Below are 12,626 nucleotides of genomic sequence, written 5' to 3'. Positions count from 1 at the left end.
TTGGCCCAATCTACACTGTTTCTACTGGAACTTCTGTGCCCATGCTTACAAGGCTAATTCATCTGTCCATGCCCCTCTCTTCGTGGAACTCATCTCTGCTGGAAAAGTGAATTATCCAGCATCAGTTCAGCCTGCCCTCTGTGATGGGATACACCACTGGACTTTTGACTCTGGACTCACGTGGAACAATACTTCTTTACTCTGTGCCCTGTAAATCTTTCATTCTCTATCCATCTTTTATTGTGTGAATGCACAGGGGACTACATAGAAACACCCCTTCCTTGCTTGCCTTGTGTGCGAATAAGCTAACCCTCCGAGTTCATCCTACCTAGTGTTTGCTGTGAGGTTATTAATAGAAATTGGATCACACCAAAACTGAGGGGTTGGGAAATACACCGCCACTTATAAAAGGGGAAAACAAAATCAAAACACCTTTCTGTTTACGGATGGGTGATGAGGAGAAGAAATCAGGGCTGTTTAAATTAAACTCCTTCCTGTCCATAAGACAGGTAAAAGGCATACAATTACCTATGCCACAATAAAATTAAAATGTGCACAGATCCATGAGAAACGCCAAAATATATGGAAATGGCTAATTTTGCTCTACCTGCAATGAATTGTATGGCAGACAAGAATAACTCTTAACATTACCATATCCCTTTTATGTACCACTATTAACACAAACTAAAATGACTACATTTCATTCTCAATCACTACCTGCAATGCCAGTCAGGTCTGTGTTAAATTCAGGACTTCTCAATCAGAACCCAGTCAGTAAAAGCAAAATAACCTACAGCAAAATGACATGATTATTTTTCATGCTGAAGGTCTGATGGCCTTGGTATGCTTTGGGAAAAAAAATGGTAATTTCTACCCATTCCAATATGTTACACTGTGTGATTTATTTGATGATTATTTGCAAATACTTTGTGATCAGTGGAAGATCAAATTAAAATCCAATTGTAACAGGTAATGTGCAAGATCTTGCTATTCTTTGGATGTTAGCATCTGAAGCATTATGCAAGCACAGGCTCACTTTCATAGAGGTAGTTCCATTTCTATGAAATATTACGGTTTTGTAATGCACAAACTGTAATAATTATCTTTAAACTGAATTACTGGGGTCTGATGTGTTGAAAAAATAGCAGAAAGTATTCACTCAACTATGCAGCAATAAACTCCAATTGTGTTGGCAGAAGCAATACTATTAGGGCTTGCTTACCAGCAGAGGGAGCAGCATGCAAGAGGACAGGGAAAAGGGGCAAATTAAAATAGAAAGAACAAAAGCCCCCAAATAAAATAAAAAGAGCAAGACCACTGCCTCCTGGCAGTAACCTCAATAAGTCAAAAGGCAGGGCAATGCTTGCCAGGATGGCTCTTATGCCTGTTGATACTCACCAAGTGGTGCAAAGCCCCTAACGGGGCTTGTATCACGACTGCTCTCACGGCTCGTATCGCGGCTGCATCCCTGACTCATGCTTGGTCGAGGGATACGGCTGCTCCGTGCTAGCATGAGTTGAGAAGAGTGGTAAAAATGTGAAGTTCATTACAGCTATGTTTTAAGTGAAAGATTCCACAATATTCGTACCATTAGCATTCAACCACTGATGATGTTTTTAAACTCAAACAAGAATAGTAATTGTGCTGGATGACCACTTATTAAACAGTATAAAGGATCAGTTTACAAGAAAACAGTAACGAAATATTGATAGTTTTACTTCAACTTAATACAGGATGCAATCCCTTTCCCCTCCCTTTGGTGGCAGGAACACAGGAAATAAGAGGAGTAAGCCATTCAGTTCGTTCTGACGTTCAACTAGATCGTAGCTGACCTTCTAATGCCGACATGCTTTCCAATATTTTGCTGTGTCTACAAAGTTTTATCATAATTTAGTAATAAACTGTTATATTAGTAAGCCAATTAAATTATAAAACTTTAAAAGTTGACAAAAATCCCTGGATCAAGTTCTAAAGCTAACCAGTGGAAAATGAAGCAGCACTATGAAGTGGCAGAAAACAGATTGCAAAATGTTTCCGGTCAAGGCTGCACTACATAGGGAGGCACAAACCAATCAGCTGCTTTCATGTAGAGGCAGGGGAAGGAGAAACAATAGAAATCAAGCATTGTTCTGTTAAGGTGGGGTGGGCGAACTGGTTTGGCAATCAGTGGTTTCAGCCACTGGGTGGATGACCAAACATACAGCAAGTGGTCGGACAAGAAGGAAATTTGCATCCTCTCAGCTGCAAGGAGGAAAATGGAGAAAGTGAGAAAAGTGAGCTTTTGCTTTCAGTGGATGGTAAATCAATTCAAAGTGTCACTGGCCAAAAGAAATTACCCAACATACCAGCTCTGAAAGTAAATTGAAAAACTTCACAAAATGAAATGGTTCTTTTGTCACTAATTTGGATATAGTCGGCTTAAACACTAAATCAGTATTCCACATAGCGAAAGAGGTTGAGAAACACAAACCAAAAGCTCTAAGATTCAAACCCCATGCTCTGCTAGGTGAGCCAACATGAAATGGGTAAGAATCATGGTGCAACTTTCAGTATCAGTAGCCATGGACAAATGATTGGGAAGTTGCCAGGGCTCCCAATCGCCATTGCTGTCCCACAGATATAGCAAGTGTGCACAAGCTAATTTGTGTGGTTGCCTGTAATACTTCAATCACATAACCCAACAACCTCACCAGTCTATACATTTTAGCTATTTTGGCAAGGTACAGGAGAGCTGCTAACACCAGTAGAACAATTCCCAGTGTGAATCAGCACTTTCTTTTAAAAGGGAAAAATGGCAATTAGGTTAAAAATATGAAAACTTTGATTAAAGTAACTCAAATTTGCACCCAGCACCAACTATAACAAGCCCTTTACATTTTCCTTAAAATCAATGTTCTTCCATCAGTTTGAATAAACTTAGATATTAAAAAAATAGATTTTTCAAATATTTGCTTAAGGTAAGGCTACAATTCAGAGTTAGAAACCGTCTCCCCATTTCCAAACACCCTGACTTGTACACAGCAAATCAAATGAGATTATGTAAATTAGGGAACTATGAGAACACTATTTCATATAACACATTTTTAATGCTACACTACAGAACAACCACCTTTAATTTATTGATTACTCGTTGATAGAGGTAAACTGCCAATAAACTGCCTAATGAACATGCGACTACACTTTTAATATAACGACCTTTTTTTGTATTAATGAGGAGGAAAGGGGGGAGGAACAAATTTTATTTGAAGGTTAATAAAAGGTATTAGTTACAGTACTTTTAAAAAAAGAAAAAGTCCTTTTATAACCTTGCATCATTTTTTAGACATTTTAATGAAATATCGGCATTGTCTCATTTTCTCCTATATATTTCAGCTAGTGTGCAAACCAAATTAAAAACATTGGATTTAACAGAGCTTCAATGTGTCTAGACATTTAAATCAGAAATAATACTTCATAGCTCATACATGAGAGTGTAAGGAAAGAGCATAAAGATGTGCAACATTTCAATTGTTAGGACTTAAATGTGTTTCAATTGTTACATTTGCCTCTGCAGCAGTTTTGACAATGTACAGATTAAGTACAACCAATTACCTGTATACTACAAACTACTGGAAGAGATTCAGCCAAATATGCGAGGTGAATTCTACAGAAGAGACCATGTTAGCATTGGCCAGAAGTAAAAATAAATTTCAATACTTTCTTGCCTTAGAATTTTATTTGCATATACATTTTAGATGCTTACATACCCATAGTAGTCAATTTGTGGTGCTGCACAGAGGATTCAAGGCCAAGTATAGTCTTCAGGTGAAGCAGGGTTACAGGGTGAGGAAAATAAGCAGGGTGCACACATATAATTCAGTCCCCAATTTAAAGTCATACATTCTGCTGTTATTTTTATATTTTCATTATAAATTCTTATGTCAGTATTAATAATGAAAATTGCCCATGTAAACTTGTTATGCAGTAATTACACCCTGCCTATGATGTGCTGCAGCACTTATACTGGGAGGGGAAAGGAGAATAATGAAAGTGTAATTACAGCATGTCATATGTATTCTTGTGCCGACATCAGTACATCTTCCAGACATAATTAAGCAATAAGTTCAGTTTAGAAGGCACATTAATAAACATCTGTGGTCTGGATGATTAAATCTTACCCAAGCCCAATCTGTTGGGGCTGGCTTCCCTACTGCATCCCTGACTGCGAGGGATTTTGCTGCGTTTCTCGGATGCTTGAGGCACTACAGATACTCTCTGCGGTCCACTGCTCATGCCGGAATACGTGCTACCAAGGAGTTTTCCAGGTGAACTGGATCTGCTTCCAGCTGCAAGAATAAGTAACAGGAAAACAAGTTAAATATGAAACCTCTACAAAGGGAAAAATAAAGTTGCAGCATGAGAGAATTCATTACTTTACAATAAATAAAACTGTTAGCTCATAGAATTAGCTTTAGAAAATATTAAACCAGCAAAATTTGCATGTTATTTAATGTTACTGTGAAACCTGTAAAACACTGCATTGTGCTAATAGCTTTTATAATTGAAGGTTGAAATGTCTGTAGATTCACTATGATTGAGATAATGATTCAATTTGAGTATAAGCTTGTTGAAGGTAAAATTATGAATTTATGATTAATATTCAATTTCTGAATTTAATGCCTTCAGTGCTTAACCAGCCACTGCGCATATTTAAAGTGCCTATGGAAAGTACTCATGGCTTCAAATTTCATGAAAAAAGAAACAGGGGTAACTGTTAAGAAATTAAGTGGTTTACAGGGGCCAAAAAAAAAAATCAATGTTTTGCAAGGAAATATTGAACGTGTTAAAATGACCTGATTATAATAACAAATGGAAGCAATAACTTTTCAGCAGATTAATTTATTCTCATAGGTGAAGAAAAACCTTACCGCCGGCAGGGTTAGCTGATCTGGATCCTGAGTATGGAAGCAGGTAAAAGGGATAGGTGCAAGAAGTTCAATGGAAAGATTTTTAAAAATGCAAAGACTACTAAGAATTGTCATGGTCATCATTTTGTGCTAAGCTTTTTAAACGTCATACAGGTGTTTATAACATTTTGGGTTTGTTTTAGTGTTAACTGCAATATTAAGTGTTTTTTCATCAACGTCTGTACAAATACTGACATACAAAAGTAGAAGCAAGATTGCTCCAATTGTTAAACAGTCAAACAGAAAATGAATCACCATATTATATCACATTAGAATTACCGTCTAACCTTTTTTATTTCTCTTTATATATTTTGTAATGTCACCTCGTTGATTCAATTTACCATGACTGAGGTCAAATAATTCATCTTTTTGCACTCAAGTTTTGAAATTAGCTCTTTGACTAGTGATGCATGCATCACAGTGCATCCTGTTAAATTTTTTATCCATCTTTTTTAATTGGCAGCTGCTTAACACCTTTTTTTTAAAAAAGGTAGCTGGGAAATGGAATTCCATATGAACACATTATGCATTATTATGCTAATATGTTAACAGAACCAGATTTAAAGACATAGCATAAATATTCTGGAAGACAAAAAAAGAAATCATTTGAAGGCAGTAAAACATGCAAGGTTTAATTACAATCGTCAGGCATACTTCCATTCCTATCTGCTTCTCTAAAATTGTAGTCATGTTAGAAAATCAATACCAGAAATAGCTGGAAAGTGAAACATCTTTCGTAAAGCTACTAGAAAACAAAATATTGTGGGCAAACAGGTGGTTCATCAAATTGGAACACAATGTGCACCATCAGAAAGTCAGAAAACACAGATTCAATCTGACTCTGCTAAACTGCTAATTTGTGTACACTAAAGAGGGAGGAATCAAAGTGAGATAAACAGTTCCCCAGACAAAGAAAAATCAGCAAGGAAGCCTTCATTGGGCCACTGCTAATGGACTGTGAGGCTACCAATAAGGGTGGCATGAAGATTGGTCTGGAAAGCAGATTTCACATCTGCCCTCTATGTGGCAGAAGTGCGCAGTTAAACACAACCAATTAAATTCTTCTATGAAATTCGTTCCCACTGCACTGGAATGGTTAAAAAAATGCAGATACAGCATTTTAAAATGAAATCATATAATTCTCAATAACGGTGAGAATAGAATAGAATTAAGCTTAATGCTTTATTAGCAATAGGCAAAGTTTAAAGTTCCTGGTACTTAGACATTACTACAATTTGCAAAATTTACTTGGGAGAATTAATTTGTTTCACTTACGTTGAGACTGAGATACTACTTTAGCTCGGCTACGGCCTCTGGTATCGGAGGGTGTACTGGCTACACTGGTGGCACTCCCAGCACTCTGGCGTCTAGAGCGCACTCGACCTGTGCACACACACAAATATACTCAGTAAGAGAAAAAGAATTTTAAAAAAAATTCACAGCAACTAACAGCCATCAAATAGCATTATCATCATTTATGTACCCCTTACACGCTTCAGCATATTAGAAATGGTTCATAATTGGTGCTACAACATAGGTTGTATTTTAAGCAATCCTAGGTCTTTTTTTAAAAAAAAATCAAGTATTGAATTACCAATATTAAGAGACTCAATGGTTACCCAAGTCTTTATACTCACGCAGAATATCAAAGCAGTTAAATTTAAGGGGGTAACAATAAAATGGTCAGTGCAAATTGGTATTTTGCCCACAAAGAAGAATCCAAAACGCACAGTTTTGCACTGCACTTGAAGTGAATATATTTGCACAGCTGAGGTCATAAATATAGATGGGAGAGTTCCAATGTGCTTCAAATCAACAGGAAATAGACTAAGTAAAAAAAACACAAGCAGCAACAATGTACCTGTAGAAGTAAAGAAAATACATCAACCCAATAAAAATTGTGGTGGATTTGAACACAAAAACAGTACAAAATCAGTGTTATCTTTTAAATATAATGAATTTGCTCTATTAGCCATCATCATGCCTGTTGTTAATCAAATATTGTAGATAAATTTTATTCTACTTCACTCCAAGTTACTAAATTTAAAAATGATTCAAATACAAAAGCAGCAGAAACTTGCACTATGTACAATAGGAATTGACTACACATAAGCACATAGGTACTTTGAGCGAGAGTGAAACATACACGTAACACACTGCAGATGCCAAAGTAAAATGACTGCAATAATTTTAAATCATTCGGATTGGAGTTGATTTCATTTGTGATGGGAGGTTTTCTTAAACTATGTTATATCTTAGTCAACCATGAAATAAGGTTTGCATTTCCACAAAATACTTTGCTTCAATAATTCAGAAGTAATTTAGCTTGCCTGACAAATATATCGCTGACCATACTAAATGGTTGACCCTTGTCAAATCCATCAATACTACCTTATCCACTAGATGGTGCCATTGTCTACCCTAACCTTCCTACCTGTTAACTGCTAGAGAAGGTACAACAATGGCCCAGATTCTGCGGTCAGTAACGAAGCAGAGCGGTATGCTGGTGATTGTATTTTAAACTACATTCTACATGGTGTCCCTGCTGCAGCATGGTATCATCGATGAGGTAAGTCGGTATGGTGCAATTCCAAGGAAACCACTCCCCATTTGACATCGTAAGCTGAAGACACGCCACTCGAGGTCTGCTTTCAGCTCAATGAGAGGTAAGTGTTTTTAAGTGCGTTTTTAAAAATTGTGCTTTTTCAAAGGCGATACACAACTTTCAGATTTGAACAGAAGTCGGCTCCCGATAAGTTGTGGTTCCATTGCAAGCCTAAATAGCAGCGAGCACCTGAGTGTTCACTGCTATTGGGACAAGAACTGGAACACTGAGGGAAAAAAAGTGGCCAATTTCAGGAAAAAGTGGAAAATCCCTCTAAGAATCCACGTGACAAGTAGGCTTCAGGAGACCATGGCAATGCATAGTTTATCACTAGGCAAAAAGAAAGTAACCCAATGTGAACCTTGGTCAGAAACATGTCTCTTCCTTTTGAAGGAAAGAATCTAATTATCCATTCTTATCACTTTCACCAGTAATCTGTTCCACGTGGTAGCTATCTTGATATAATAACCACCCCACGACATTTAATCTGCATCCTTCCCTGCGTATTTTATAGGCATGGTTTTGTGTCCTACTGTGTCACATGAACAGGGACATGTTTCTAATTTAAGTGTAAAATTTGAGAGATTTTTATTTGCTTTAGGAAAACTCATTCCGCCCATGGATGAGGTTTCCTAAAAAACGTAAAGGCCGCTTGGCCTTTTCGCCTGCCCGCCAACATTTAGGTTGGACAGGCAGCGCAAATTTGAATTTAATTAACTTTTTAATGGCCTTAATAGGCCTTTTAATTGTCGGCAGGCGCACTGCCAAATACAGCGCGCGCCCGCCAAACAAAATATCGCGGGACTGCGTGATGACATTGGGATGCTCGCCTGACGTCATCGCGCATCATTTTACACTCAGCCAAAGTGTGCTTGTGCATGCCCGCCGAGTGTAATTTTCTGCCCCAAGAGATCCATTATCCTTGTTGCACTCCTCTGCACTCTGCTGCTTCAATATTTATCACAAAATGTGGGAGCTAAACATGGCAGCATTCCAAATTCTATATTTAAATGATTAAGTAATGTCTTCCAGTGGGGGCCCTTTGTAACAGAATTTATCTATTAACTTAGTTTGTTCCATTTACCCAATTTCTGATCCAGCCAGAATCTTTTTTAAAAAATCTTTCAAATTTACCATTAGCAGTATAAAGGAATAAAAGGATTTCAGGCTGCCAACAGTTCAGCAATTGAAGTAAAGTTAAAAATGTCAAACAATCCAACACTGTTATCCAATATAACTCTCAAAACCTTCATCACGTTTAACATGTTTGGTTTGGAGAATTGTGTGGAGGTATCTTTTACATGTTATCTTAACAGGATTTATGGAATTTTCAAATTCCTTTGTTATAGGATATAACTTGCCTTTGTAGGGGTTCCCAACCATAGTTTGATTAAACAAATTAAATAATTTTTCAGGAAGCTGGTTTAGCCCTAGGTCAAGTCATCCAGCAAGTGTGATTTTGTAGTTCCTTCATACTCAAAATTAAAAAATCATGTTGCAAATCTCCACTCTCAGCTAAGACGCAGAAATAAAACCCATGCATACTACAGATGATGATCACTATGGTGAAATTGTAAAATACAAAATACGGGAGAATTACAATGCTGCACCTGCAACATTACACTTGAATGTTCCAAATGGATTTCTATATAGTGGCCAATAATGAACATCAACAGTTAATTTGAGAGTGTGTTTATATATTGTCACAAATAGAGCAAGGGAAATTTACAGGAATAGAGGGCAGTGAGGCCATGGCAAAATATGAACAAGAGGAATTTTAAAATTGAGGCATTGCTGTACTAAGAGCCACATTAAGTCAGAAAGCACAGTGATGTGTGAACAGGATACAAGTCAATATAGATTTATTTTTTTCCTTCTGTTAGCATCCAGAGCATCAAAAGTCTCCAGCTACTCTTAGATTGCTCTTACATTAAAATTATAAATATAAAAAATATGCAATGTTAAACAGAAATCCAAAATGCTGACTTTAATATGATCACCACATCAACAGCAAAATATTCTTTCTGCCACTGACTGAAATAAGAAGCAAAGGAAGAATAGTTTGTGATTGTTCAATATCTTATGTGAATATACAGTGATTTTCAGGAGGCAAAAAGAAAATGCCAATTTAATGTTTTGATAAAACAATTCATTAGAATTCCATACTGACAGTCCTGTGACCTGGTTTTATGGACAGCTCAGACTGACAGAATGGAAATCTAATTTTTCTGACAGATGTGAGAATCAAATTAAATTAGTTTGGTCAGTCATGAGGGTTCCTAGAGGGCACCAGTCTCCAGTGAAAAAATTGAAAACTGCCCCTGAACGCTGAACTAACTGACAAATCTGGCACGAAGGGATCATGAGGATGACAGTTTCAGAAAATGGAAGTGTCATATTGCTGACATTTAGTCTTCAGATTGGGTTATGGCATATATAGTGCAAAGGAGGGCTTAACCTGTAGCTAAACTGACTGCGGAATGCTTGGTACAGGATATATTTTACTCCCAAGCACACCCTTCCATTAATATTGCACAATGTCACAGTCGGGCAGAAATTGGTGCCACCATCCTTTTTCAGCAATATTCCAAAAATCATGTAACCTTGAGGAACATGCACAGAAAAAGCCAAGTCATTATGGTTTAGAAATTTCTCATATCTTCTTACTTCTAACATTTAACCCAAGGAAAAGTTGTTTCAAGTAATGCCAACAGATCACTAAAGGTGCAATAAACTAAATTCACAAGATCAACTATCCTGCTGGCGAGTGAAATTTAGCATTGTGGAAGGGAAGCAAATGGGAGTCCACTTGCCACAGAAAAGAAACATGCTTCTCTTGTTCAATATTGTTCTTTTATTCATCACCTGGTTAGAAAAATAACTGTTTTCTTCACATTTCTTATACTCATGTCTCATTATAATTAGAATGAATAAAATAATTTTGTCCTTGTTTTTCTTCTCACTGGTTTCCAACAATTGTTTCCTGCTTTTTTATCCCAACTTTTTGGTTTGCTGCAAGCCTAAAAGAGCTTTGCTATCACAATGCAGTCACTGTGTTGGCAAACTGTGATAACAAAAAGCTGGGGGGAAAAAAAAGCACAGAAGAGAATCAACCAAGGACATTAATGAAGCATGAGATAAATAATAAAAGGGAAACAAATGCAAATAGGGCAATAAATAGAAACTAAATATACCTGATGAATCAAAAAAAAACAAACTGACAATTAAGAGAGACGGCCAAAGACAGTTACAAGAGATAGCCAACCAAACACCCGGACTTGCAAATTACTCCATTTTTGAAGACAAGCAACAAAATGATTAATGGGTTCAAACACCTATTAACAATGGAGGGAAGCCTAATAAAACATTATTATTACCAAATATACAAAAGGAAGGGCAAGGAAAAACAAAAATCAAACCCATACCAACAAGTCAATGGAAAAAACCTCTTCTACAAGTCACCCACCCAATCACACTACCACCTGGAAGGGGCAAAAAAAAAAGAAAAAGATAGATAATGCAGATGTCTAACAATGTGTTCTTGTTATAGGGATGAGTGCATTTTAGCAGAGATCCTTGACATTGGCCTAGAGCTGTAATTCCTGTGTTGAAAAGTCAGTCAGAATAAGCCATCCTGAAATTTTCAGGAGAAACGTCAAGCTCAACAAGTCTGGTTTAAAGTGAACCTTTTCTGTTTACTTCTACTTCTTATTAATTACAGAAATGAGGAATATTGATGAATTTTCAAAATTCAAACAAACTTCAAAAATTAAACCATGTCAGTTGCTGGTCTAGTTTACAAGCATTATCACTAAACTTCCAAATTTCACATCAACTGGTGGTTGAGTCAGAGATGCAGGAAAGTTCCAAGGTCTTAATGGATAAATGCTCATACGTTATTTGAGATTAAACCACAAGAGCACAAAATGTCCCAGATTTTAATCAGGGGAAGGCGGGTTGTGAAGGAGATCAATCAGCTGTGTGTCCAATACCAATTGTTATTTAGTGATATCTGCAGTTCAAATCTGTAGATATCATAGAATGAAAAAATGGGGGGGAAAAATCATTCAGCCATCTCAACCAGTCTGAGTTGAACAGGTGAAGAGAGGATCATTCTTACCAGTGATGCCCTCTGATTAGGGTCCCACGTTTGGACATTTGACTAAGGATGCATTTGTGATGTTGGAGCTAAGATACAACATCCTCAGTATAAGTATTACTCCAACATGTAGAAACATGCTGTCATCACAATTATCATAGCTACCGGCATCTAATCAGACCTTTCCAATTTAAGAACACCATAAAGCTTAGTGTTATCTGTTGTGTTTCTGCCTATATGTTCGAAGATTCCCCAGCAGCAATTCCAAAGTCAGTTTTCAAAGCAATATTTATGGTTGTTTAAGGTTTATATGGTTAGAGATCCGGTAAATGTATATATGCTGATACCTTCTCAATGTGGAATTATTAATATTCCTGTAGGAAGTCATATTGTAAAAAGAGCATAGAAGTTAGTTACACTTAATGGTAATATTACACAGAGTGAGCAAGACAAGGAGTAAATACACAACTTTCTGCAATAGAGAGTGAGGGGTTTCTGCTATGTTACTGAAATACTTAACTGGAAAATAATCACAGTAGATTTCCTCTTCAGCTAGTTTTAATTTAAAGTTTATATTGACAACCACTTTGTAACTACATGCATGAAGCAAACTGCCAAATACTGCACAGAACTGAAGCTTGAGCATAATGAGACCAACTACTAATAGTTATATGTGAACAGCACAAACTTTCATTACAAGTCACATCACTCAGTCTATCAAAAATTGTCAAGCTACCCATTTGACTTTGCATAATCAAACACACCACAGAAATAATACACAGCCAGTGTCAGAAATTAATTGTGCTGTAAATTATGTCAATTAACAAATTTGCTCTCAATCTCTCAGCCGATGGACATTGTGCATAGGTCCAAATACAGAAGTTTAGCACACAGAACGGGCTCTTTTCCACAGCCTAAACTCACAAAAAAGCACATAGCCTGCACAACTCTCTTACCATCCTTCTTTGTAGAAACC

General features: G+C 36.9%; 1 protein-coding gene across 4 annotated transcripts in view; it reads right to left on the bottom strand.

Annotated features, from left to right (window-relative positions):
• clasp1a (cytoplasmic linker associated protein 1a) overlaps positions 1 to 12,626 on the bottom strand; it is a 316,093-nt gene that overhangs the window by 113,798 nt on the left and 189,669 nt on the right. For 3 of the 4 annotated variants that reach the window (XM_078552570.1, XM_078552571.1, XM_078552572.1), the window contains exons 20-21: positions 6,222 to 6,329; positions 4,158 to 4,325 (exon numbers count right to left, since the gene is read on the bottom strand). In XM_078552570.1, the coding sequence (XP_078408696.1) occupies positions 4,158 to 4,325; positions 6,222 to 6,329 (276 nt within the window). Of the gene's footprint in view, positions 1 to 1,398; positions 1,507 to 4,157; positions 4,326 to 4,907; positions 4,935 to 6,221; positions 6,330 to 12,626 lie in introns of all 4 variants that reach the window. The other variant, XM_078552573.1, reaches the window with a different exon arrangement.

This window comes from Cetorhinus maximus, chromosome 11 (genome assembly GCF_964194155.1).
Source record: "Cetorhinus maximus chromosome 11, sCetMax3.hap1.1, whole genome shotgun sequence".
NCBI lineage: Eukaryota > Metazoa > Chordata > Chondrichthyes > Lamniformes > Cetorhinidae > Cetorhinus > Cetorhinus maximus.
The sequence above is the reverse complement of the archived record's forward strand: the minus strand, read 5'-3'. Positions and strand labels throughout refer to the sequence as shown.